The 27,534-nt window shown below is 38.8% G+C and overlaps 1 protein-coding gene across 2 annotated transcripts in view; it reads right to left on the bottom strand.

Moving 5' to 3' along the window:
* The window catches only part of adcy7 (adenylate cyclase 7), a 63,229-nt gene that overhangs the window by 7,833 nt on the left and 27,862 nt on the right, over positions 1 to 27,534 (bottom strand). The window contains exons 2-20 of one of the 2 annotated variants that reach the window (XM_085251128.1): positions 24,202 to 24,927; positions 20,058 to 20,255; positions 18,645 to 18,806; positions 18,055 to 18,204; positions 14,768 to 14,928; positions 12,328 to 12,439; positions 11,010 to 11,137; positions 10,527 to 10,685; positions 10,291 to 10,423; positions 9,602 to 9,781; positions 9,144 to 9,181; positions 6,781 to 6,840; positions 5,173 to 5,247; positions 3,492 to 3,558; positions 3,285 to 3,382; positions 3,018 to 3,102; positions 1,513 to 1,650; positions 1,314 to 1,355; positions 896 to 1,101 (exon numbers count right to left, since the gene is read on the bottom strand). In XM_085251128.1, the coding sequence (XP_085107254.1) occupies positions 896 to 1,101; positions 1,314 to 1,355; positions 1,513 to 1,650; positions 3,018 to 3,102; positions 3,285 to 3,382; positions 3,492 to 3,558; positions 5,173 to 5,247; positions 6,781 to 6,840; positions 9,144 to 9,181; positions 9,602 to 9,781; positions 10,291 to 10,423; positions 10,527 to 10,685; positions 11,010 to 11,137; positions 12,328 to 12,439; positions 14,768 to 14,928; positions 18,055 to 18,204; positions 18,645 to 18,806; positions 20,058 to 20,255; positions 24,202 to 24,366 (2,357 nt within the window). In that variant the 5' untranslated portion in view covers positions 24,367 to 24,927. The remainder of the gene's footprint in view (positions 1 to 895; positions 1,102 to 1,313; positions 1,356 to 1,512; positions 1,651 to 3,017; positions 3,103 to 3,284; positions 3,383 to 3,491; positions 3,559 to 5,172; positions 5,248 to 6,780; positions 6,841 to 9,143; positions 9,182 to 9,601; positions 9,782 to 10,290; positions 10,424 to 10,526; positions 10,686 to 11,009; positions 11,138 to 12,327; positions 12,440 to 14,767; positions 14,929 to 18,054; positions 18,205 to 18,644; positions 18,807 to 20,057; positions 20,256 to 24,201; positions 24,928 to 27,534) is intronic. The other variant, XM_085251208.1, reaches the window with a different exon arrangement.

The following is a 27,534-nucleotide window of genomic DNA, read 5'->3' as shown; positions in this document are numbered from 1 at the left end:
CTCACTAAGCTTGTTTTATTGGATTTTATTTTGCATTATGAAATTACAGTTAATTTGCTTTAGAGAGGATTGTTATAATATTTTAGACTCTTGTCATATTCTTTCTCACTGAACTACTCGATTTAAGCCATTTGCTCGTTGATAATGTTTTGGCTGCTCTGACGCAGGTCTTGACTATTAGGCTGAAGTAGATCTGATGTTATATGATAAATATTACTGCACTGCAGCCATACACTGATTCAGATAAAGAAAACATGATGCCAGCAGATGCAATCTAAAATGCAACCTTTGCATGTTTGCATTAAGGCTGTCACCATATCCAGGATAATATCACAATCTAAACAAAAAGATTATTCCACCAATCAAAATCCTGCTTTTTTTACTTTCAACTTTATTAATTCACTAGTCTCCCTACTGAGGCAAATAGTGGGGGAAACTACTTGGCTAGATAGTGAGAACAAATGTCCCTGATGCAGCACACAGTTTGTACACAAAACAGGATTATAAAGCTAAAATTGAACGCCCAACTGCAGCAACTCAGTCAAACCAGAAACAAACAAACAAACTCCTGTGAGACAACCACAGAGATCAGTAGCTGGAGAGCTGGAGCTCAGAAAGCTGAGAGTAAATAAAGTAAGAATTAAGTCCTCCAAAGTTCATGGTCTCCAGTGCTTCACTCAGCCAATAAACAACAGCCTAACCTATGTGAGTTGTGGCATAAAGTGAATCTGACAGAGATAGTTAAAGCAACACAAAAGTGATTGCTGTCGGTGCGGTAACTTCACTGGTCACAAGCCACAGGTACGTAGATACATTTGCAGGTCATCAGCGTGAAAACAGGAAATAATACATTTCCCGAAAAGCTGTGGGATTCACCCTTTTCCTTCAGTCTCACCTGCAGTTCAAATTTGTGAAGATTTCAAGGTCCTTCTTGGTGCTGAGGTTTTTGCTGTATTCATAAAAGGATGTATGCGTGTTTCTGATAATGATGACGTAATATGCCGTAGAGGCCACAGTCAGAAAGAGCACTTTAAGCTCAAAGCTCATCCGAAGGAAAACTCCACAGGCAATGAGTGATAGGATGCAGCAGTAGACAGAGTACTGAGGGACAGAAAAGGGGATAAAATGGAATTAGACTTGTAGCAAATCTAAATAATGTCCTAAATCAAATTTATAAGCAGCATGCAAACAAGTAAAACACTACACTCTTTTTTTACTGTTAGGAGAACTACAATTAATACACACTACTTTACACTAAAATGTAATACTGCTATTTATACACCATCGTGTCTGGGATTAAATCTATCACTCACGGGAAGGCAAGAGTAGTCGTCTTTATCTGCCTGGTCAAAGCACTGCAGGGAGTGGAAAAACAAATAAATAAACAACTGACAAGCAACGACCTGACAACATGCTTTGAAGCTTGGCATGACATTTATGAACAGCACAGCTAGAAATACCAGAGTACTAAATGGATCTGTCTTAGCCTTCAACATGTGAGCAGAGTCTCACCAGGTTGAACACAGCCATGATAATGATGACCGCTGTGGTGATGGTTGCCAGAGGGAGGCGCACAAACGGCCGTTTAACCACTGCCTCTGACACAGCTGGCAGCCACTGGCAACCTGACAGCTTCTCCGGAAACAGGCGCTGCAGTGAAGTGAGGAGAAAAAAAGACAAAATGCAATCAAACAGGTACGAGCAACGTGACTTTTTTACAGTCAGCTATCTGCAGACAGCATGCACGAGTGATTCACAGCTAGCTCTTTCAAGGAAAGGAATCTGTCCGAGTTGAAAGCCAAAAAACTGCATGTCCAGAACAGAATGTCAGATGTCATCTGCAGAGTCAGAAGGGCGTCTATAGTAAGCTGTAGCCCAGTGAATGCAGGAGATAGTTTTCATGCCATGTTTCCATTCTCAGATCATCTAATTCTGGCACAGTGTGCACAAAAACACAAGTCCTTTTCACTCATGCTTTTATTACTTGTGCCAATAGGGTGGGTGGGGGCTGGTGGCAGGGTAACTAAAGGGTACTAAAATCAATTCTTGCGTTTCTGTAATGGTTGATCCACCAGTATGTGCAAGGTCTTTAATCAAAATAATATTTTTAATGCCAATATATAATTACCGCTATTCATGATTTTTCAAATTTATAAGATAAAAAAAAGACAGGGGAAAAAAAGGGAAAACACATTATTTTTTGGTTCAGATGCCAATTTTGAAATTGTTACTTCAATGATTGTTACGCTTGATTAATTTCTGACTTCTAAGAGAAGTCCAGTGTGCCGAATTTAGGTATAGAAGCATGAATTCAGTTTGACATTTGCCTAATACATTGTTTCATTTTCATTTTTTTAAACATATTTTTAAAATCTTTGTGTTTTCTTGTTTGTTTTTCTAATTAATTAATTAAGCACTGCATTTGCACTGGACTTGAATTTAGGAGTGATCCACGCAGGAATTTTGTATTATATCTTGACAAGTTAAGAAATGTGAAAAGTTGTGACATTTTTGTCCCATCCCCTTGGTATTTTCTTAAAAACGCTGCGAATATAAAACATTAAAAATAGAAATTTGATTTGATTTGATTATATTTATGTACTTACTGGATAATTAAACTTTTTTTTTTTTACAAAGTAATAACAATAATAATTATCTTTATCATCGTCATCATCATCATCATCATCATCATCATGTGTTGAAAAAAAGTCTATAAAGAATTTAACATTAAACTTCTACTTCCCATGCACAAGGAAATTAAATTGAATGTCTTCAGCAAACCACCTGTGTGTTAAGAATATGCAATATTAAAATGTGTTTCTAGATAAACGAGAAACTATTTATCACTGATGCTTGACCAGCATCCAGCTTGGCTTTAGATGTTACTGTAAAGATGCATGAAAGAGTTGTTGTGTCATTAAGGCTTTTTCTCCTGGTTTCTACAAACGGGGCCTGAAAAGAATCTTGTACTAAATCACTCAAATAACCAGATACTGAATGTGAATCAATGGACAAACCTGTAAGTGACCTGCGTAACAGATCGCCAGGACCAGGAGCAGCACACAAAACAGCCCTCCAAATAACACCGCCAGTCTCTGTTGCCTTAGGAAGACACGAATGAAAAAACAAAATAACATCAATCTCCAGCTCATCTTCTAAATATAAAAACGTCTTCGTCGTGCGCTTTAAAACCTTTTTCAAATGCTCAAAAAACTGTTCCTCCGAGTTTGTACTCATGAGAAGAACAGATATTCAAATATCCGAAATACTAAAAACATACTCACTTCCTTGCAACAAACATCTGAATGATGAAGATACAGAGGAAGATGAAGGTGGCACAGCTGGCGTAGTGTTTGAACATCGGCAAATCCAGGGCTCGATACTAAGAAAGGCGGAAGACACTTATTATGTTTCTTTTTCAGTATTAAAATGACTAAAATGTAAAAGTATGATGAAGCAGTCATTTATATTGAACATTAAATCTCACCAACCTGTTTTGCCAGATCTTTCTTCAGAAACCACAGAGCTAAGCCGCTCTCTTCAAACTTGTACCACTGCCTGCAACACATGAAGGGAGGTAAGTGGGCATGGAAGAAGAAAAGCAGGGAATGAAGGTGGAATCGGAGTTATTAACAGTCTCCTTCTATGAGATTTACATTTCAGGTGCTCTGTATTGTGACTGTTTTTAAGGTGAACACTGGGCACATGCTGCACTGCTCTGTGTTGGATCACACCTGATGCAACAACTTGATGCAACGGCAAAGAAAAAAAATCTCAAAACATGAAAAAACACTGAGGTCATAATTTCTGTTCATTATAAACAAATAATTTTACTGAACACCACAGATCATTATGAGGGCTCTTAACTTAATCTGCATGTTTTAACCTCTAAGATTAACAAAGACATTGCACACAGCTTTAAGTGGAGTTAAGTGAAATGGCAAATAAATGCTACAACATTAATAGTTATCTCTTAAGTATTAAGTGCTCACTTATCATTAAGGCTCCAATTCAAAGGAGGGCAGAACAATTCTTATACAATTTTCTTTATTTCTTTGTGTGCTGAACAGAGAAGGCAAATTAAATTTGCTCTTAAATCTACTTAGATAACCTTTTGTATCCTCATGGTTGTGCATATACAAAAACATCTCTGATAACAAAAAAAAAAAAAATACACATAATTATAAATTACAGTAGAAAACACACACACACACAAAAAACTGTATTACCTTTTTCGTTTTGCTCTTATTATTATTATTATTTTTAAATTGGTGCATCATTTCCATTCAGTTTCATGAAATGAAATCATTGCGCAACAGCTGGAACGATATGCATGTTTTAGCTGCAGCCTCCGATTTCAGAGAAGCTTTATTTTTAATCTGTAATATCTGAAGCTGTAAAGCAGCAACTTCACTAATTATCTAAAACATCTGCACAGTCAGTCAAGGTCTAAAAGTTCAGTCACAGTTAGATTACTAATGTGACATTTCGAATAACAGTTAAATCATTGTCTGTAATCTATTGCTCCATCAGATCCATGCATGCACTTTTAATGTACCAGAGTATAAATTCAGTGACAAAATGTTTCTCTTACGGTCACCATGAGCTTTTTGTTTTGTGCAAATATTTTTGTCACAGACCAGTTAAGCAAAACTGTGGTATCTATACCACAAAAGCACAAACCAAATGAGCCAAACGCGAACAAATTTGTCATCTGTGCTCACTTCTGATCAGCACCTGACATGAGAGGATGCAGGTAAACCAACACAGGGCCTCAGCTGCTGCTGGTTTCAAGTAAAAGCTTGTGACACAGGCTGGTGTCAGATCGCTGAATTTTAAATTGGGTTAATGGATTTTAATATTTTGTTGGTTGTATCAACAACCAGCATTACCAACAACCAAGCAATAGTAGCTGAATAAAAATAAACTGCAACATCTTGGCATATAGAAACGGTCACACAGCCGATCCAGAATTTCAGGGAAACAACAGAGTAAACAATTAGTCAGGCTTATCATCAAGGATCAAGATGTAACCTCAATCAGAAACAATTCAGCAGAGGATTTCCTCCACTGTGCAATTCCTTTAAACCTGTTAAATACAACACATTACAATATTTTATCAAATATGCTACAAATATTGCATAAATTGTGATTCGACCGAAATCGACCTACTTGTTGCTGAGCTCGTCTATGGTAATGGTCATCTCATTGTGCAGCTCCTCATCAAACCGAGTCTTCTGGGATTTCCTGGACCAGAAAACAGAGACAATAAGGAAGTGGCATGCAAACAAACGCAGAGACATGTAGAGTGACTGGAACAGATGCTGGAAAACCAGATCAAGCATGTGGGTCACTCTGGTCCAGTGTAGCTGTGGTTGGAGGCCACTTGGTTAATGCCATTCTGAGCATTAGTGAGAAAAGGGAAACGTAGGTTGTGCCTGCAAGAGTGTTACTGTACGAAAAGGGAGTGTGCCGGTAATGCTGCAGAGATCTGTGTGTTAAATGATCTCAGTGGGATTTGGTTGGTGTGTTTCTGTCGTGCTCCTGCTCGGAAACCCCCTGCTACATCAGGAAGGAAACATTCACACAGATGCAGAAACCCTGATTACCACACAAGCCCCAGTAGGTGATCAGCGTTAATAGGATCATGTCAGTCCACTAACAAAGGTTAGGGGCTTCCGAGATCGCATGTTGCCCTGTTACAAAGAGGCAGCAGTTAGAAAAGGTCAGAAAATACGTATTACACCACTGCACGGGTTAGTGTTAGAACAGCAAGGTTCTCTGCTAAGACAGTAGTTCTCAACCTGGAGGTCTAGTTTTTAACATTTCATTGCTTTTAATTATTACATTCAAACTTAGAGTAATCATCTTTTAAAAATTATTATAAAAATGCATATAAAATATTTGAAGGGGACCTATTCTGCTCACTTCCGGGTCCAAATTTTTACTCTTACACTCGAGTTGCTGTGCATGAGTTCAAAACATTTTTTAATTATCTTATATTGGGACTTGATGCCACCCCTCAGGTTATTCTCTGTTTGGTACACACCGTTTTACGTTCCTACCATCTCCAGCCGTCTTTCTTTCGATTGGTGGCCCCTCATAAACAGAAGGCTTGAATGGCAGGTGGGTGAAGCTTCTATGCTTGTACTCACAACTGTCAAGTATTCTAACTGAATTATACACTCAAGATTTTGAAAAACTTGCACACTTAATTATGAAACTGAGTAACAAATCAACGCTGCTGGCTTCTCTCCCAAGTGGCACAGAATGTATGATATCAGATATGTCACATATGTCATTTCCAGTACACCAAGAAAGACACAGAGAGAGCACAAATGGTTACGATTTAGCCTACTGTTACTACTGAACATAAGTGGGTGAGCTGAGCAAAAAAAAACCCAATATAATTGTTAAATAATTCTTATTTTGTTCCTCGTGTTTGAAGTTTAGTCATACGGAATTTTAAAGGCTGTTTTTATATGTGTAAATAACATACATGAGTAAAAAGTGACAGCTTTAATAAAAAAATATATATAAAAACACATAATAGGTCCCCTTTAAAACTTTTCTTTCGTTATCTGCATAAAGCGAACTGATTGCAGGGGACTGGGAAAACAAAACATGGCAAGTGCATAATTTAAAGTAAAACTCAGCTCGCTGTAGTCTGCATTTACGCAAGCGCACGTGAGGCATTTGTTGGGGAGAATAAGCTGAAAGGCTGAGAACTACTGCACTGAAAGGACTGAGGACCTTGCGGGCCGTGAAGGCTCCACTCACTTAGGGTTGCCGAGCGGCGGGGCGGGTAAGGAGAATGCCTCTTCTAGAGACTCATCAAAGCTGTCGGGGTCCAACAGTAAAACACAAATATACATCGATCACAACAGAGCAGCGCAGAGCCAAAAAAAAAAACAAAAACAAAAACAAACCACAGGATTTATAATCATTTTAAGATAAAAATTGAGCGTAGTGCAATAACAACTGTCAGTTTTAATCAGAGATCGGTATAATCTACCATGTTGTGTCATTAAAACCGTGTAGATCATTTCACTGTGACAGCCTCAGCCTTATTGGACTGTGAATACATGAATGAAATTGACAGTTTCCGCGATACAGCAAACCTACACACTCTCAGGAAGGAATGCTTGTGCACTTGGATCACACTTATCTCTTCTAATCACATTACTTCAGCCCACACTGTTTTGTGTAGGCGTGTCCTGCCCACTGATCAGTGGCTTTGCTGTTTTGATTCTGCCTTCACCAGATGGGGAGAGAGAATTAACCATTAAAAGCTATGACCACAATCAATTTGGTTATGCATTATTTAAAGCTAGTGGAAGGGCTACTCATATTGCTCAGAACTCCTACCCCTCTGCAGGAATAACTACCACTGCAGCACAGCTTTAAAAAAAAAAAAAAAAAATCTATTTGTTAGTCAAATCGAATCCTCGAGCACTACTTTTGCTTCCATGAAACAGAATCATTGTGAGTCTCAGAAATATTAAATCTGTACCAATCAACAAACACTAATCGTGTAGTTACGCTTGCAAGAGCTGTGACCTAATCAGAGCGCTATAAACGTTTATACTCGCTTTTGAAGCACACTTAACGCACTGCAGTTTTCTCCTAAATAATAAGTGTTGGTGCTGAGAAAAAAGGGGAAGCTCCCCAAAAAACTGCTTCACCACGCTAACAGGAGATGATGGCAGTTGTAGTCAAAGCTGGCATGAACTTTGGTGTTAGCAAAGCACCATAAACATTTGTACTCATGCTTGACACAATGGAGTTTTCTCCTAAATGATAAAAACATTCAGCAATTTCTCGCTACTGATTTCCAAGATGGAAACTCTACACTTCAAGACTGATGTATTCTTGAAATTCTTGTAGAGACCAACCTGCCTTCAGACTGACTGTGCATCAGAGCAAAAACTGGTAACAAAGAGTGCAAGACAGGGCAAAAAATAAAAACAACACCATTTGCAAGCATTAATTAGATCATTTTTGGCAAGGCATGACAACAGTGAGCATAAACTGCCCGTCAGACATCTGTGTTACATATTAAGTGACCTACTAATGCTACTACATCTGCTATTTACAACACCGTTCCAAAAGAGCCGTGATGCTTTGTAAAATATATGTAAAAAGAGAATGCAGTCATTTACAGATCTCAGTTTATCCACAATAAGAACGAAATCCCAAAGTAATCATATCATGTGTCCAAACTGAGAAGGTGTTCCATCTTAGGAAAAATATTAGCTCATTTTGAATGTGATGGCAGTAACACGAATCAAAACTGTTTGGATGGGGCAACAAAACTGGTACATTTTGCAAGCAATTAGGTTCATTGACAACAGGTCAGTAACATGATTGGGTATAAAAATAGCATCTTAAACAGGGGATGTTTCTCAGAGGTAAAGATGGGCAATTGCAGAATAACCTAAAATTGTGAAATGCTGACTGTCAAATAATTTACAGTACATAATATCATAAAAGTATGCCAAGAATTGGGAGAAATCTCTGTGCGCAAGGCACAAGGCTGAAAATCAATATTAGATGTCTTAGGACTTCAGGGCTGCTGAGCAGCTAGAATAACAAACAAGAATGGTACCATATTCCTCTTCCAAAAGCCCAGCACACACAGAAGAACATATTCAGCACGCTGCTTGTACGCTCACCGCAAGTTACTCTAGAGGATAACAAGCTAGATGCTATTTGGTGTTTTAGATATCATCTAAAATGACTCTGAAATCTCAGATCTTTCAGAAATGCATACATTTAGGGTATTATGTTAATCTCCATAAGTATAGCTGAATATAGTCATTGATGTAACATCTGCAAGATGTTAAACTATAATATGCTTCTAACTGCTTCAATATAGTCTTACATAATACAGTATTAATAAAGACATTGCAAAGACTTCAGGGTTTATGGACTGATAAGAATGTCCTGGCTGGAAAATTTGCTGGCCAGAAACTCTTTTCTTTTAAGGCAGTTGTCATAATGATGCTACTGAGTAGGTTGGTTGTAAAAGCCAGCGTGCATATGTGTGAAAAAGCTTTTTGTCGATGTCAACTTTCATGTTGTGTTTGAGTCATGTGTGAATTAATTTTGTAGCTACTGGAGCAGCTGAAGATTTGTCTTACCTCTCAGGGTTCTTGGAGCTCGGTCGCAAAGGAATATCCTGAAAAAGATGAGGATAATACTGTAGTTATATAGCATTTTGGTTTGGAAATGTTCTCACAAGACAATGATTCCTTAGTTTTGATGAAAGACATGTAAAATCAATTTTTAAATCTCTTGATTTCTTAAAGCTTTTTAAAAAATTCAATGCTTTGAAAGTAAAAATAAGCTTTTCTGACTTCTGATATGTTTGATTTCCTTTACTTATCACATTCAGAAATAACATTAAAATCCCCTTCTGCTAAATCACGTAATACACACTCATTGCCTTTGCTGCATGCTGACCAAGCATGTATGTGTGCATGGTCAACCTCACGATAATCCCATTCTAAGCCACAAAGAAAACAACAACTTTATTCTCTTTCATTGTCATCTTGATAATAATGTAAATAAACCATGGTGTACAATCCAGCGACCTTACCTTGAAACGTGGTTTGCCATTGACAATCGTGTCTGGTGTGAAGCCGTCTCGGTTCTGCAGGTGGGCGAAAGGTTTGACAGCCCCCCAGGATTCAAGGTAGCGGGTCATACGCACAGATGCTCGCATCTTCAGACCATCATTCACCCGAGGTTTGGGGGGCTTTTGGTTGTTCTGGGAGGACTTAAGATGTAGATGACTTAAGACTTAAGATGTAGATGAACATGCAAAGATTTGATAGTGAATATCATGTACTAATAGCTCAAAGAATCCATCCCATTGGCTCAAAAAGAGATGAAAATTGCAATAAAAAATACATTTATGCAGTATTCTTTATAGTGACAAATCTGACCTAAGATGAGACACCAAGGAGAAAAAAGGAAAAACGTTTGCTGAGGTCGTGAGAAACAAACACCCAAAAGTATAGTGGGAAGGGGAAAAAAGATTTAAAATATCAACACATATTGTTCTTTGACATATGGCAAGCAACATCCAATTTTAAAAAACCCCACAGTGTGCAAAATACAAAGTGAAATATATAAAAATGATTTACAAGATTAACATGATTGTTTTATTAGTAAAATTCAAAATCCTAACAGCAGTTATCTGTATGAGGAGACATTTGAAATGCTAAAGATTTCTCTCCATCCTTCACAAACTGTGTTTTTTAGGAATATGGACTTAAAGCTTACCCGTGGATCAATGACTAGGTAGGTCTGGACGTTGAGCTCTTTTAAGTAGGTGTCCCTGAGGTGACCGTTTCCTTCTTCTACTTCATACGCCTTGTTTAGGTGCTTCAGAGTCGCCTCTGTTATGTGGACACGTCTGGTCAAATGTAAAAAATAAATAAATGAATCTGGTAACTTCAACTTTAAGAGTCGATATTAAATGTGAAACAAGAAAAGGTAAAAAGGGTAGTGCTCCTTACCCTGGAAGGCCTCCTGACTCCATATGATTGGCTAGAGTGACATCATGTGACCATACATCAAACTGCCACTTACGAAGTCCAATCACACCACAGAGCACGTTGCCCGAGTGAACCCCAACTCTCATGTTGATATCCACTCCTGTGGCCTCTCGTACCTGCCTGAAGGAGTTTTGCAGAAATACAAAAACTTGTTTTCATTCTTTAATATTATTTCTATATTTTCAGTAATTCCAAACACAATAACACTGCAAGGATGTATGTGTGTGTGTGTCTCAGTGCATCTCTACCATACGTTTCTGTGTTTTAATCTGTATGGTAAAAATGTTCCCCTTAGATCTTCCACGCAGTTTAATATACCTTCCACTGACACTCTTCATAAATAATTAATGCATAAATCCTGGTTATTTAAACATTACACAATCTATCTTGAAAATAACTGTACGTTAAAAACAGCTAAAAGTGACTGTTATAAGAAAAACTTACTTGATGGCTTCACACATGTCCAGACCCATTTTGACACAGTTCTTTGCATGTTTAGGCAGTGACACCGGCAGCCCAGACACACAGTAGTAGCAATCTCCGAGGATCTTGATTCTCATGCATTCGTTTTCCTTTAAAGAATGAGAAAAACGGATAAGTCATTCACAAAATAAATCAATCAATCAATCAATGTGCCACTTTGCACAAAACAGCTTTGCCTATTAGGGCTTAAGTGCCTCAGTCAGACCTTAATTAGTGAGTGTTTCCTTTTTCAGCTGTCAGACCCTGATTTTCTGAGATGAAGATTATTTCACTATAGTGCCAACAGTGCTTTAAGAGGCAAATACTGAAGTGCAAGTTGAATATAAATGGGCCCAGAAATGCCCCTGTGGTCAAGCTTATACTGGAGAAAGCACAAAAACAACATATTTCAGAACATAAAACAGCCATTTGTACTGGAAATGTGGAGTATGGTATAGCCAAACACTATTATGAGGTTAAACATGGCTCCCCTAGCATCTTCATTTAATTGGTCTTGAGCATGTAACTCTTCCTGCCAGAGGGGGCGATCTTTCTAAGCTTTGTCAGAGAGGAGTTCAATCTTAAACTTCCATTTGTGATCAAGCACCAATGCAAACAATGATATATACAAAGATACAGAATGTTTATGATGAAACTTGTAGCCTCAGTTGTAAACGCACTACTCTGTTTTAAGAATTATACTTACTGTTGCAAATTTTTAAGAGGGTGATATGAGATTAGAAAGTGATTTACTATGTGATTGTTTTAAGCCAATCATCTGACAGATTGCAGCATGTACAGCAGCTTTCCCCACCCTTTTTTGCGCCACTGACCGGTTATGTCCGACAATATTTTCACGGCCTTTAAGGTGTCGCGGATAAATACAACAAAATAAAACCAGTACCAGTACCAAAAAAAGAAGATTTATTCATAACAAACGGGAAAAGACCCAGGGAAACTGAGTTAATGATTAAAAGTAGTAAAAAAAATAATAACTCTAAAAACCAATAAAAACCCTGAAAACCATAAATTTCACACCCGAGCCTCAACTCTCGCGGCCCGGCACCAAGAGACTCACGGACCGGTACTGGTCCGTGGCCTGGGGGTCGGGGACCGCTGATGTACAGTATATGATCTCTATTTTGTTTCCACAAGGCTGAAATGTTAGCATGTTTGCTAGCATGGCTAAACAAATTGGTGTGTTTGAGATTTGTCAACAATGGAAGTTTTGTGTTTGTGCAACCTTTGGGCATTCGACACTTGGATATAAAAGCTATTTTTATTTAATGTCTTAACTCACCTTGGCAATTTGGTCAAACTTGCCAAACAGTTCATTGAGCATAATGACCAGCTCCTTGGGAGAACAGTCACTGGCCAGTCGGGTGAAACCGACAATGTCTGCATACAGAATGCTGAAAGATATTAAGTGAACGAACATTTAACACAGAAATATTCACATGTAATGAAAGAATACCCATTCAACATGTGCAACAAGCATTTATCAAACAAAATAGGTTTTAGAGCTGGCAAAGTTTACATGCATACATGCTTCTGACTTTATCAATGACACATCTGATGTCAAACTTTTTTTTTTTTTTAATACTACAGTGGTCCTGACTGAATAACTCAAAATTCAAATTGTTTGGTGATGTTTTGATTGTAGAAACTACAAGAATCCCACTAATTAAGCCAGACCTTCCCAAAGGGTGGGGCCCCTCCATGGCAGGGAACATTTTTCTTGTAAAACAAAGGGGGGCCTAGCAAAAAAAGTTTGGGAACCACTGAATTAAGCCATCCTTTAAATTCTAAAAGAGGAGATTCCTAAAGAAAACCACCAGGCTTAGCTTACTTTGGGCCAAACCCATGTGATTGCGATTCACATGCCCAGGCTGATAAAAAGAACAAATACTGGCAGAACAACAAATCCTGTCTTTCATCATTGGCTTTCGTCACTCAACCAATTAACAATAGATGCTGACAAGGACTTCATGAAGGTTCTGTTAACAATCAACCAATGTGCAGTGGACTGGAGGATACTAATGGCCATAAAGCTCAAACAGTTTTAGTCCTTCAAATTTGGCCCCAAAACAGCAGCTTTTCTCAGCACAGCCCATTATGATCCATTGTGACCATTATGGGCTGTGCTGATCGGGATTGATCGGGCAAAAATATCTGTACTATCACCCATTAAACTTCAGTAGACCTGATTTAAAGGCATGTTTGGTTCAAATGCTGAAACACAGACCAGGCATTATTAAAACTACCCATCAGCAAACCACAAAGGAACACTGATATCTTATCTGACCTATTAAAGACCCTGACACCACCAAAATAAAGACTAGAAGCTTGGCATGAATTCAAACAAAAAGAGAGCAATGGATTCATTGTCTTAACGTATCTGTATTCACACCAGCTAAGTGAATACAATCACCTGACCATATTAGAGGTTATGTCAACAGTCGTGATTAATCCTGCACGAAGCATGAAGTGATTTGTTTTATCTGGCTTAGAAAAGACTACTGAAGGGAACTATTAAAGAAGCCATCAACTATGTCCAAGAATACCCATGGTTCAGTTTATTTGGAACTGTTAAACTCTATTAAAAACAACCACAAATATTCATAGCTTGTGTACATATAGGCAAATGCACCGAGTGGAGCTGATTACTGACACCGTTGAAGCCTGGCCTGAGTAACACTGGCCGTAAGTGACCAGCGGATGAACACAGATACTGCACCTGCTTCCACTACGTGACTGAAGTGAGCCAGGTGTTTCAGGAGACTGAGAACACAGCTAATTACTGGACTGACTCAGGTAATTATAGAGACTTGTATATGACACGGCCTATCATTTAACACCTTTTTGCAGTGGCCTTAAATGAACATGGAAGCAAAGATGATGCCACAATGGACCTTTGATTGCAAAATTCAAAACCTCTATAGATCTTCAAGCATTTCTTCAAACATCTTAAAAAGAAAATAGTTTAGTTTTGTTGTGTTTAATGCCATTACGGTTTCATTTTGCGTCCACGTGCAGAATATTGTTAAAAAACAACTGCCTTTACAGAGTATTGAGTTTGCTCTTAGGAAAACCTGCAATGCTTTTAGTGACGTGAGATGAGAACGGCGTCCTGTTTCCGCATCAGAAAAATCATTTCGCTTTCAGCTGTCCTGATATCAGTCAGCACTTGCTAAATTAATGAAAACCTCATAAAGCAGAGCTATATTTGGGTCACTGCTCGGAAAACAGACATAGTAATCTCCAGTATTTAGAGAATTTGTCTCGAATTGCTTTTTCCCCCCTGCTTTTTTCTTGCCTTGTTTGTTTTAAGATGTGATGCCTGAGGATTTACATTTAGATTAAAAATACAATACATTTCTTTTAATTACTTAAAAAAGTCCTTTCTAATTCAAAGTCAACGTGATAAATACAATAAAATACTGTTTAAAACGCGGGTCTTTTACAAGACACGCACACTAGATGTGAGTCACAATCCATCTGAAGTGATTCATTTTAAGCTTACACAAATGTAGTCTTTTATTTAGTCTGGAAATCTGTCAGTGTTAATAATTATAAGCAGAGCAAATTCAGGCCACAGACACTTATTTCCAAAATGTCAGATTGGACAGCCAATATCTGCTGCCAGAACAATGAATGCATTTTTTGACTAAAATGAGGCTTCTACAACGAGGTTATTATTTAAAATAATATTGCGATCCCAAAGATGGTTGCGGTTGTACCTGACATTTTCATGCCTCTTGACATAGAGGCTTTTGAAGTTGTTATCTTTGACGAGCCGTTGTTGCTCTTCTTTGTCTTTACAGTCTTGCAAGCGCTCCATTATTGCCAGTTTCATCTTCATGGAGATGTAGACTGGCAACACAGACTGCAGCAGGTTCTCCTGCAAATACAAACAGACACACACACACACACACACACACACACACACAATTAGTTACATAAGTGCAATTTAGGAGAGTCAGGAAATTAAGCTTATTTGACTGCTGCACTCAGTATACAGCCATGAGTGGTCAGGTCCTGTAGTGAACAAAGGTCTACCAGAAACAGAAAGGGTAGAACAGAAGACATCCACAAATATGATGACCAGAACACAGGAAGCAAAAGCTCCAATTAAAACATTTTTTTTCCTGTGACCATCTTTAATTCTGTCTGTAATCACATCATACTTTGAGTCCCAGTCTGTATCAGTCCTATTATTTCCTCAGCACTGTCCCCACACCTGTGAACCTTTACTTAGCATTCAGAGCAGGAGTGGTTTATATAGAGACCAGAATATTCACACTGGGTTAAAAATGGTGCAATGGCACCAAACACATACAAATCATGCTGCTATTGCATCTAGTCCATGATTAACATGAGACAGCAGAAGAAATATGTGTATAGCATGAGCCATAATACCCTGAGGCCTGAGAAATGTTCAAAGTTCGACTGCTTCATTAAGACACAAATCTGACTTCCAAAGAAATGATTAATCCCTTCTCACATCATATGAAGGGCGGCAGGTTACATCATCTGACTACGCTGGCTGAGACGAGGCTTGTTATATTTTAATTCAACAAGTCACTGCAAAGTGCTTCAAATATATTTCCTTTAGTCAGCGAGGTAAACGTATCATTGGCATTTTAAAAATCCTTCAAAACACTAGAGCAAGAGTACTTAGTCTTTTTTGCTAATTGACTTAGGGGACAAACCTTTGTAATTGTGATGACAATAATCATGAGATCTGAGTAAGATATTTGTACAGAAAGCATTAAAATGAAAAGTTGATGTGCAGTTCTTTGTGCATGAATAAATTAGTTGACCTATTTATACATTTTTATGCCATATACATAGGCATACTATTACAGTGATGGATGCTCATGTTAAACCTTTTTGCAACTGACAGCGAATCAGAAGAAATTTTACGAGAAAGGGGAGGAGCGCAAACAACTTCGTCATTGTATTGCTACAACACTGATTGTCTTCATAATCTACAACAGGGGGTGCCCAATCCCAGTCCTCGAGAGCTACCATCCTGCAGCTTTTAGATGCATCCTTGTTCCCACACACCTGAATCAAATGAATGGCTTGTTATCAGGCCTTTGCCAAACATGATGGCATGCTGAAGAGGTAATCAAACCATTTGATTCAGCTGTGTTGGAGTAGGGATGCATCTAAAAGCTGCAGGATAGTAGCTCTCGAGGACCGGGATTGGGCAGCCCTGAATATTGCTCTATTTTGGGACCCTTTTATTTACTTCAGCTAATCAGGACCTGGCAAACCTCCACTCGCTTGGCACAGAGATACCACTACCACACTTCATGGCATGCAAGGTATGTTATATACCAGCTGATTTGTGTCTAAATTTAGTGCTTTAGTAGTTTACATGTGAGAAATGTCTCTGACTTTTTGGAAAAGCCAAGTGTGTTGTCACAAGACTTATTTCCCTGGAGGGTTTGTGGACACTCTCCAAGCTGTCAAAACATATCAAGGACCTGAGAGAATGAAAATTAATTTTGAGTCTCATTTTTTTTTAGTCCAAATACTCACGCTTTTTTTTTTTTTTTCAAATTAATTTAAAGGGAAATTAAGAAGTAAGAACACACACATCCATTTAAATGAGTGTAAACAGTAGACAACATACAGTTGTGTCTTCTTAATTACTCAAAAAGCTTACACATAAAGATTACGGTCACCCATTTACACAAACTCTCATGATAATTATACTTGTGCTGCTACACACAAATATATGGGAAGTTTTTTATTTGTTTGTTTGTTTCAGTATCTGGATTGCGGACACCTCGACATGTAGAAAGGAGAAGCCGGAGCAGTAACAACAGATCGTCTGATTAGTGGATCTCTGATGTACCTCCTGAGTCACTACCACTCCGAAGTAAAAACAAATAATCCACATGTAGTAATATTTAAACACAAACAATGTGGGAGAGATCATGAGGGTTAAGAACTCACCTAAGGCAAAGCATTTTATGTGTTAGTCCTTACAGATGCGCGTGTGTGTGTGTGTGTGTGTGCGCGCTCATGCTTCCTCCTCTCTGCAACAATATCACCTGCTTTTTAGTCACAATGGAAAATATTTATCAGAAGAAAAAAAAAAAAAAAGAAAAACCTCTCATAAAGGGATCTTTGCACAGAGGACCGTATGTAAAGTGCTTCTGGAAATGTCATTCTTTATATAATGTGTACATGTGAATGAAAATGTATATGAACGATCCCTAGTATGATACTTATTTTAACATGTATAAACATTGTTATTAAACCAATTTTATTAATGTTGGTTTCACATGGGAGCATAAACAAACAGTTTGAATATCATTTAGATGTCCTTCACACCCTGCCAAGAAGCATTTCGGGGGAACATACTGGGCTTTTCCCAGTGGAATTGACACAGTGTGCGATTGTCATTGGTTCCTCTTTTTCTCTCGCTCCCTCCCTTCCCCTCTCCTCCCAGCCACAGTTCAAAACAAGAAGAGAAGGTTTGAATGTTAACGACTATATCATTCCTTTTTTTTCCTGCTAGGCAACACTGAAGCCTCCCTGTCAGCATGTTTTATGTCCTCTACTAAGCAACAGTCAAAACAAATGATAAAAGGGGGAAATTGTTGCAAAAAGGCTCCTGAAGTAGAAGAAGTCAGCACAGATGCGTGTAATTTAAAAGGCATCACAGGAAAATCTAATTTGAGAAGGATTTGGTAGTCCCATTGAAAACATTCATGGAAGAGTCAACGTAAGGGCAGCCAAAGGCAAAGCTCAGAAATTAAATGCAATAAAATAATAAGAGTACGGCAATAACGATTATGATGAGCTATTTTCATTTGTCTGTAATGTTTGTTTACATTCTGTGAGGGTTCAAAATATAGACAAAAACTGTGAAATCTCATGATAAAGCACCACGTTACCCAAGCCACTCTTTATCCAGTCATTGCACTGCAGACCTATTTGCAGAAACAAATTTTCATACAACACACATTAAAGCATGCATGCCACACAATGAAAGCCACTGTATTACCTGTTGTCTCTTTTCTATCTCGAGCTTCATCCGCATTCCCAGGGACCTCAGGGTGTCCTGGAAAGTCTGCCTCAGGGTTTTCTCCATTAGGACTTTATGAAAGGCTCCCACCACACTGCCGCACAGAAACACCACTAGGTTGGACAGGAGCTAGAGAAAGAGGCACAGCAGCAGATGTTAGAGCTCAAGTTGAAACACTTGCTATGCACGAACACACACACGCAGGCATGAATCTGAACCTCTGTGTGCCTGCTGGAACGGGACATTACAAATTAATGATACTCAAGTTCCTACGTCAATGGCTTTGGCTTTCTACTGGTCCATTTTTTTGTGTTTAACTTGGCCAGTAATAAACACAATATTTTGACACCATCACATCACACACTGAGATTCACATCTGTAAGTTTTCAGTGTTTTCTGAAGGATTCCTATGTTCTTGTAATTATGAACTGCAACTTGCCATTTTCCTACAAATTATATTGACCTGAAGTGCTGAACACATTCTTCACACTAAAGCAACAATCACAGACTGATTAACATCACAGAAGCAGTAAGAACTAGAATTACTAGAACAATTCGAATGGTTTTACCTGGTTGGCAAGGTAACTGGTCTCTGTGCTGTAAACTTTGAGGTGTATCGTGATGGCCAAAATGTGGGACAGAGAGGAAATGATGCTCAGCACTACAGCATCCTTCATCTGGAATGGCAGCATTGTGTATACAGAGAAGATGATGAAGAGGAATAAAGGCACCTGGGAACATATAGGAAAGGACTGAGTCATTTCAAATCATTCCTAGTTTTTGGAACAATTACATCATCTGGTGTTTAGTCACAGATCCAAAGCTAAAAGACATTTCACAGCTAAGCTGTAGAAGATTTATGAGAAGAAAAAAAATACGTTTTACGCAACCAAACCAGCAACTTGGTGAGAATTAGAAAGTATAAATATTCATCATTTTTTTCTTCTAAATGGAAATATACTACATGCAGAAACAAAAAAAACAAAAGCTAATATTGAATGTCCATGATGTTCTTGATCTCACATAGCACTGCACAGTCCCTGCAACCACTAATGGAGATTCAAAATCAGTTATGCAAAGAATAACTCTCTAAACAAACACCAGTAAAGTCAACCTAGGCATAAGTTCACTTAAGATGGATGGAGGCAAAGTGAAAACCTGCCCTGTGGTCTGAAATTTACTTTTGGAAAGCATCAGTGACGCACACCGGTCTAAAGAGGACAGGGACCATATGGGTTGTTAACAGTACACAGTACATAAGTAAGAGAGCACCATTAATGCACAACAATATAAAAGATGCCAGGAAAAGGTTGTTAAACTTATGACATTTTCAAGAAAAAGACTGTCAAAAAATTTCCATATATTTCTTAACAGCCTTGGTTTGTAGCAGAGAGTCAGATATAAAACCGATGCCTGCAGTCCAGGCCTGTTACCCACTGATAATGTTTGGGACATTACGAAACCCAGCAACAGAAGGGAGGGCTTCAGGTGTTGAGGAGCCGACCACCTCGATGAAAAAAATAAATAAAGGAGAAGGACAAATCCAACACAGTGGGAAACATACCTCGTCCCTGAAATTTAAAATAAGCGTAAGGTCCTGGGTTTGAATCCAATGTGTACTTCTGTGTAGGTGCCTCTGGGGGTTCTCTAAAACTACTCTGGCTTCCTTTCACAGTCGAAAGATAGTTAAAGTGGCAATTCTATATTGGTCGCAGGTAAAATGTAAGTCTGAATGGTGCCTGTGCTAAGCTGCAGCCCTCGATTGGACAAGCAGGAAAAAGTGGATAAGTGGAAAAATTGATTTTTAAATTTTTATTTCTACCATTCAGTGTATTGTGTTTGTAGTTTTTCTAGCAAATATATGGTTTTCAGGACTAAATGATTTAAGTATTTGTGTACATTTTACACAGCTTCCCAAGATTTTTGCCTCTGGAAAAGGCTTGCATTACTTCAGTTTAAACTCTGCTGTAAAGTGAAGTTACCTGGTCCCAAGGTAAGACAATAGGTCCACTGAAGATGAAGGTGTAGCCCAAGGTGAGGTGTGTTGCCCATACAATCAGGCCTAGCAGACGCCTCCATCGCTGTGCGAGTACGTCTGTACACACCAGCACAAACACAGCTAGGAACACACACAGGCTGGCGCTCACCACACTCACAAAGACATAATGTTTGTCGGCTCCCTATAACAGAAGCCAGGGAGAGAAAAATAAAAACACAATTTGTTAAACTCTTACAGGGTTGCTCAGTGTCTTTCAAGCCTGGTTGAAGATGATCAACACCTTATACTCAACCAGGTTTCCAAGGTTTAAATTGTTTAGTTAACATCTCGGAAGTTTGCTCAACTGAAGCAGAGGTTTTTCCACAGAGGACTGCTGTATAACATAAGTTATATCACAAGTATTTACAGTCAGATTTAACAAGAGACAGCTGCTAGTATTTAAACACATTATAAGGCAAGTTTCAGGTCAGTAGCTGTCAGTAGCTACATTTGTGCATGGGCCACAGGTGTATCAGTGGCAGAAGAACTATGTTAGCCATCTAGTATGAAGAAGCGCAACTAATAATAGCACTTCCTGCAATAACCACCTTTATTTCCCACAAGATGAAAAGCAAACATTATGGATTTTGCCAATAATGTGAAGTATTTGTAAATTTTGTGTGAAAAATCTATATTTTCACCTGCTTGCATGTACTGTAGAGTCTACTTATATACTTTTTAAAAAATATTTTAACGAGCAGCTCAATAATTTTTGTATTGTTGGTGAACTCGTACACTGCAGTTGAAGCTGAAGGTAAAAAAAAATAAAAATAAAAAATCAACATAAAATGCTCCTGAGAACAAAGGCCTATGTGAGATTACTGCGTGTTTTTATTCACAGTTGTCTCTGCTTCATGTGCTGTTGCCTCCAGGTCAACATCTTCCTAATTGAGTTACTGCACAGTGAGAAGCTGGCACAAAAGGGGGGGAAAAAAAGAATGCATTTGTGAAAAGAAGAGCGTTTTTGTGTGTGTGTTTGTGTATCAAAAGCGTAGGTAATTACATGCATGAGAACAGCAGTTCGTCGATGTGTGCACATGATGTGTGATTGCCTTGGCGTTAACTGGGAGAGAGAGTAGGTGTTGGAGGGAGGACACAAGAGAAAGTAAGGGGTTAAAAGAGCGCTCAGGAGTGAGACAGACGCACAAAGTCAGAGTCAATAGATCTCTGAGCGGAGAAGGCCATCTCTGCATTGTATGTTGATCTTTCTGGTTACCATGGCAGCACTGGAAAAGGCCAGATCTCAACTAAAGCATTTTCCGCTCCCCGTGTAGATGCGAGTCTTGACAAAACCTTTCTGACGGCAGCAAAAGCACAATTACTTCGTTTCAGCTGCGGAGAAATCCACGTGAGCAGATACGGCTTTAATGTTTAACATGTCGCACACCAAGGGGGGGGGGGGGGGGGAAATCACACAAAACTAGCCAGGGTGTTTAAAGTTCTGTGAGACTTTGCACTGATCATTCTGACTTTTATTTCTGTGATTCAGCATCATCACTGACATTCGAAAAAGGGGCGTTTTGCAGTAAGTTTAATAAAAATGAAAGCAACTATATGGAGACAGCAAAAGCAGGTTTCAAGGCCACAGTGAATGCATTTATAGGAGTTACATATTTAGGTCTAAGAGTGTTATTATACATGCTATAGCCATTGTATTTGGATAAAATTTAAAGAACCTTCCAGGCAATCAGGACCCGAGACAGGTGTTAGAAGACACACTTTTAATGCCAGTTTTCTCTAGTTTTTCCTTCATTTATCATCCAATATCCACGACTAAAGAAGAGTTACATAAGTCGAAAGTGACTGCCTGACATTGATGGCCACCCCCTAAGCGACACTGTGCCCCTCCTTTGCATTTAATAAGTGTTATACAAGCTCCAACCCAACATTTTCTCTTAACTCCTTTGTACCCCTGGCAACTGCATGCGCAGAAGAGAGGACAGAAAAAAAAGGAGTGTGTAATGGTATGCCAGGGGATTGCTGAAGGTGTGAATAGATTTTACATATTTTGAAATCCAAATGAGAAGCTACATGTTACCAACATGGACGTGCGAGCGTGAATGTGTGTAAAGTGGATACAAGAGTGATGGAACCAATGTTTGAGAGAGACATGAAAAAAAGGAGTGTGCCAAAAAGACTGCAGCAACACAATATAAGGAAGGTTAAAATGATTTTTCCAGCAGGAGAAAGTAATATAAGCTACGGTGACAGAAGCTGTAGCAGCTGCCTGCCATCATGCCAAAAATCAACAGCATGCTGCTGAACAGCAGAACTCAATGAATACATGTCTTTTCTTGTCACGGTAGGAAGCACAATTGCAGTCGCTGTGCTCTGACAGCTGCATTGTTTTAAACATTTTACTGCATGTCTTAGTTTTCTCTTGATTTGTTTTATTCTATTCAAATCTCCAACAAAGTTGATGCAAGTTTTAACTGCTGGGTAAAACAATTAACAGAGAGAACGTGCCTCAGAGGAAAAAAGGAACTAAACGCAAGTATTTCTGAGCCCTCTCTAGCCAACCTTGACCTCACATCTCTCTGTGGATAAACGAGACACTGAGACAACATACACTTCACGCCGTTTCCTGCACAAAAACATTATAACCTTATATAATCTTGAAACTTAAATTTGCATTCCCCATATTCATGCCTACTTCAGATACATCCTCCTTCACATCAAAACAGTTACACAATCACTCACTCATTCACACTCCTCTACATCTGTACCCACAGTGCTTTATTCAAGCAGCTATCAAAATAGAGGAGTGTTGTTTTTTTCTCCCACATTTTCACTGGTGACCTAAGGTTTCAAACTGAACATCCAGCCACATCCTGCTTCATAACACAGCACGCTACTGCTGCTGTCCTAATGTGCCAAATCTCTCCCCCAAACACCAATCGACTAACTAAAACTTATCATCGTTAAAGCAGGATGTGACAGGTCTGTAGGTCTTTAAAATAACTCTCAAAGAAACATAAATGATGTTTCATCGTTGGTGCACGTCAATACTTGCAACAGCAATTTGTGTCACCTAGCAATAAAAACTAACAGTGATGCAAAAAGCAGGAAAACTGCAGGTGTGTTTGTATGTTGGCTCAGCAGGTTCTTTCCTTGACTAAATAATAAACATCTTCTAAGACGTGCCTTAAAACAACACTTGAACCAACTGAATCTAGAGCATCTTAATTATTAACTGCATACTGTCTTGGATGAGTGATTTCTTTAATTTGCTTTTCTAACATATTTTCATCAATTAAAAGGAAAATGCCAGGTAGAAAAACTGAGTTTATGACTACAAGAGCTGCTGTTTATGTGTAGCATCTTGGTGCCATTGTCATAAGAAACCATGCTGTGAAAGTCAGGTTGTGCATTTTGCATTTTTTTTTTTCAATTTAATTGTTATACAACAGTTTATGGAGGCTACCAATTTTCAGAAATTCAGTTATTCCTTACACTCACTGCATTATTCCTAGATAGGCAAATCAGTAAGGCTGATTTAAAAAACAACAACAATCTGAGTTCCAGTAAGTTTATAGCATATTTGGTGATTTAATCTAATCTAGTCAAGCTACTTTGCAAGAATTACTTGAACTGGAACTTGCACTGGATTCCACTTTCTTGATTCCTACTGTGCCACACCGGAAACACTTTGCACACAAAATGCACCACGTGTGGCTGAAAACCTGCATGCTGGATTCAGCTGTTGGGTAAAATCTTGGCAAAGGAGCCAATTTTCATGACTCAACAGTGCAACCTAGCAATCATATTTTGGAGGATTTAAATTATAATGTCAAGTACAATTAATAAAACCCAGGTGCCCATATCTTAGTATATGAAAAACTGACTTAAGACATTTTAATACCAATTAATACCTTTTATGCAGTTGAAGCCCAAAGATTAGTCACATGAAGGAATTCAAAAGAACTATTGATCATTTCCAATGACTCCCCTCCTCTGCCTCAGAGGTCATGAATATAATCACTGTATTGTTAAAAATCACAGACTGGGATTCATATTTAAAAGGTATAATGCTTTCCAGTGTTTGCAGTCAGTGTAACTTTTAAACAAATGTGTATGTTAAAACTCACCAATCGGAGGGCAAAGAACAGAATAAGGAGAATTACACAGCAGAGCATGGAGAGGCCCAGCAGGAGTACCAGCGGCTGATACTGGCTGATGCAGGAGTATTTGCGGTAGAGTGCCTCATTTCTGAGCTCCTGGTCATTCAACAGGTACTTTCCCTTGGCTGGCATGGCTAACACTTTTTACAGAGGCATAGCAGGTGTTAACAAGGACTCCAGAGGGTAGGAGCATCTGTCTCCACAACTTATTTTTGTGTGTGCAGGTTAGAAGTTTGTTTAAAAAAATGTTCAGAGTTATAGATCTGCTAGTGGCACCTTCCTAGCTGATGAAACTTCTGTCTTTCCGGCGAGGCATCTTGATTGTTGTTGCTTCTCACACTTTCGTTGTGGTTCTCTCTGATAGATTTCTTCTCAGTCTCTCTTCCTCTTGGCCTCTCTTGCCCCCCTTGCTAGTCCTTTTGTGGCTTCTATCCTCTGTCTGGTGTTGGCAGGCAGACCCGCTTCATCCTTTGCCAGCTACTGTGCTGCTCCCTTCAGTGAGTAATAAGCCCGGGAACGACAGACACAGAGGAGGAGGGGAACAGAGTTTAAGAAAGGGGAGGAGAGAAGTTTGGAGGAAGAGCGGGAGGGAAACAGGAGCCGATGACGGAGCAACAAAGGTCAGTCGTGATCCCACCAGGATTTAGGATTTAACTCAGCACAGAGGTCGGTAACTCCAGTCCTGCAAGGCACCTGAAGGATGGAAGAAGGCAAGACAAAGGAAAGAGAAAAAAGAAAATGATAAAGATTTTCAAAATCACACACACAAAAATCACAAAACGAACACAGGTTTCATATAAAACATGGCAAAAAAATTAAGGCTCAATTGATTTTAAGGGCTTTTTCATATGCTTTACACTACACACAAGGGAACAAATAGTCAGGCACTTTATGGGCTCATAAAGAGATATCCAAATCAGTCACAGAGCACAGGTTTACTCACACCTGAACTCTCATACTTGTGTAAAATCTATGCATAAAAAACCCTGTCTGCTATGTGCAGGATCCTGGCTCTCTTCTGATCAACTTTCTGTTAGATCTGAATCAAAGATCCAGATGGTTTTAAATATTTTTCATTTTTCATTCTAGGAGAAATTAACCTTTGACAACTGGGACAGTCGCTGTGTGACAGGTGGGGAGGCTCCAACTCCACTGGGACCCAGAACTGGATAAGCCAAAAATTATGGACGGATGGCTGAATGGATTCTAAGGGAAGGTTCGATATTATTTCTTTTCTTCAAGTAAGCAACGTTTGGTCTCTGTTTTTTTATTTTTTGCAAAACACTGCTTTTAGCTTCTCAGAGCTCATAAGTGTCGGGTTTATTATTATTTTTTTCTCAATTTTTTATAATTGCATTATTCTGGATACGAACCAAACGTCCTCACGTGTCACTCTGACCTCTTCCCAAAACATTTTCTACTCTGCCAAATGCAGCATGTCTAGCATATTTTTATTTTAACAACTTCTTGTGGAGGTCTACTACATGAATTGTTGAGCTGCTTTTACAACACCTAAAATAACGTTTTCAATACGGATCAAATTTACGCCTGATCTCTTTAGAATTTGTGATTACACCAGTGTTTCTAAGTTTTACAGGAAGCAGCTATATGGATGACCACAGTGGTCACATTAACTGAATAATACAAGCTTCTGAGCTCCTGTACAGTTATGCAAATTATTTCTCTCGCATGCCTGCTCAACAAACAAACTAAAGAGCCAGACAGCTACAGCTCAGCTTCCAGTAACAAAAGCAGACAAAGCACAAATTTATGCTTCCTATAACTGTCCGCATGTAAACCAGAACATGGCCTAAATACCTGCTCTACTTTTGAAGAAAACATTTGAGCTGAGGTCCTCACAACCATATGCTAAAAACCAAAGAGAGCAACTGACCATCGTTTTGACAAAATTTAACATAATCCTTCTAAAAGCTGACATTTGAAATTAAATTCCTCAAAAAATAATACAAAAAAAAAAAAATCAAAAAAATGAAATAAAATACAAAGGGGAGAATTTGCACGTTGTTGTCCATTTCTAAGCAACAGAACGAGAAGGTGCTGTCCTGAAGCTCAATAGAAGCAGTTTGAACTTCACACCACTGTTAATAGAAACCTCATTTCCTCCACTTGCTTATATCATTGCCCCAGTGTGCAGTGTGTGGAAGACACCACTTCATACTTGTCTCTCGCATAGCAACTGAAGTGGATGCCATGTGCCATAAAAAGAGCTGAGGGAAGAGTAAGGCAGAGAGAAAAAAAAAGACAGGACACCTATAACACTGCGTGTAGGTGAAGAGTCAGCCGCAATCCTTCAGCGTTGTAGTAATAAAATGCACTGCCACAATAAGTACTGTGAGAACTGGTCCAATGGAAGTTTACAGCCACTTTGAACTCTCCCTTTCACCCCTGCTGCTGGACACAACATCTTCTAGCTGGCTCTCCCCAGCCTCAAATAACACTCAGCCGACACTGAGGGCGGTAAAAGCAACAGGGTGAGCAGGGAGGTAAAATAAAGTGCATAGTGGGGGCTCAAGACCTCCAATTGCATCAGTAGGAACCAGCTGGCCTGCAAGAAGGGAACCCTGAGTAGATGTTTAGTGGCTGTTGACCCTGTAGGATTAATTTACTCCACATAACCACTAAATACCATGTCTAGACCTTAAACACGGGAACAACTGTAAGCACATCCTATAAACATAAATGTCTATAAATGGGGAATGAGCATGTCAGTTATATATACCTTTATGATCACATGCATGGAAACTTGACATGCGTGGGTAAAAACACTGAACCGATGGTGCAAAACATCAAATAAACTTGTGATAACACCTGATGAAAAGATAGGGAATTCAAGAGGAGTCCAATTTAGCGCATTATGGGATAATTTAACACATGAAACAGTCCAGACAGTGTGTCTACGAGGGAACAAGGGAGCTATTATACCTACACTAGATCTCAAGGACACTACCTATCAATGGACTCGCAGTCCTTCTATTTGCCATCTGGCAATATATCTTCCTATATAACAAACTATACAGTGAAGTGAAAAAAAAAAAACATTCAGCAGTTTTTCTTTTTAAACTGTACTAAAGACACAGGAAAGTAGACCTGTTTTTGGCTTATCCATAAGATTTGTTCATGGGACTGGTGGAGTGAGAAGAGATGTTCGTGTTGGCTTCCTGGACTAAGCTGTAAAAGAAGCCATAATTGTCTAGTAAAAGTATAATTTGTGGGGAAAGAGGCTTTTTAAAACTTATTTTTAGATTTACCAATAGAGGAGATTAGAAGGAATTTAGTTTA

Source organism: Mchenga conophoros, linkage group LG1, assembly GCF_057382185.1.
Source record: "Mchenga conophoros isolate Kocher_MC1m ecotype Shallow Benthic linkage group LG1, M_conophoros_male_GT1.1, whole genome shotgun sequence".
Taxonomy (NCBI): Eukaryota; Metazoa; Chordata; class Actinopteri; order Cichliformes; family Cichlidae; genus Mchenga; species Mchenga conophoros.
This window is presented reverse-complemented; position numbering and strand designations above follow the sequence as displayed.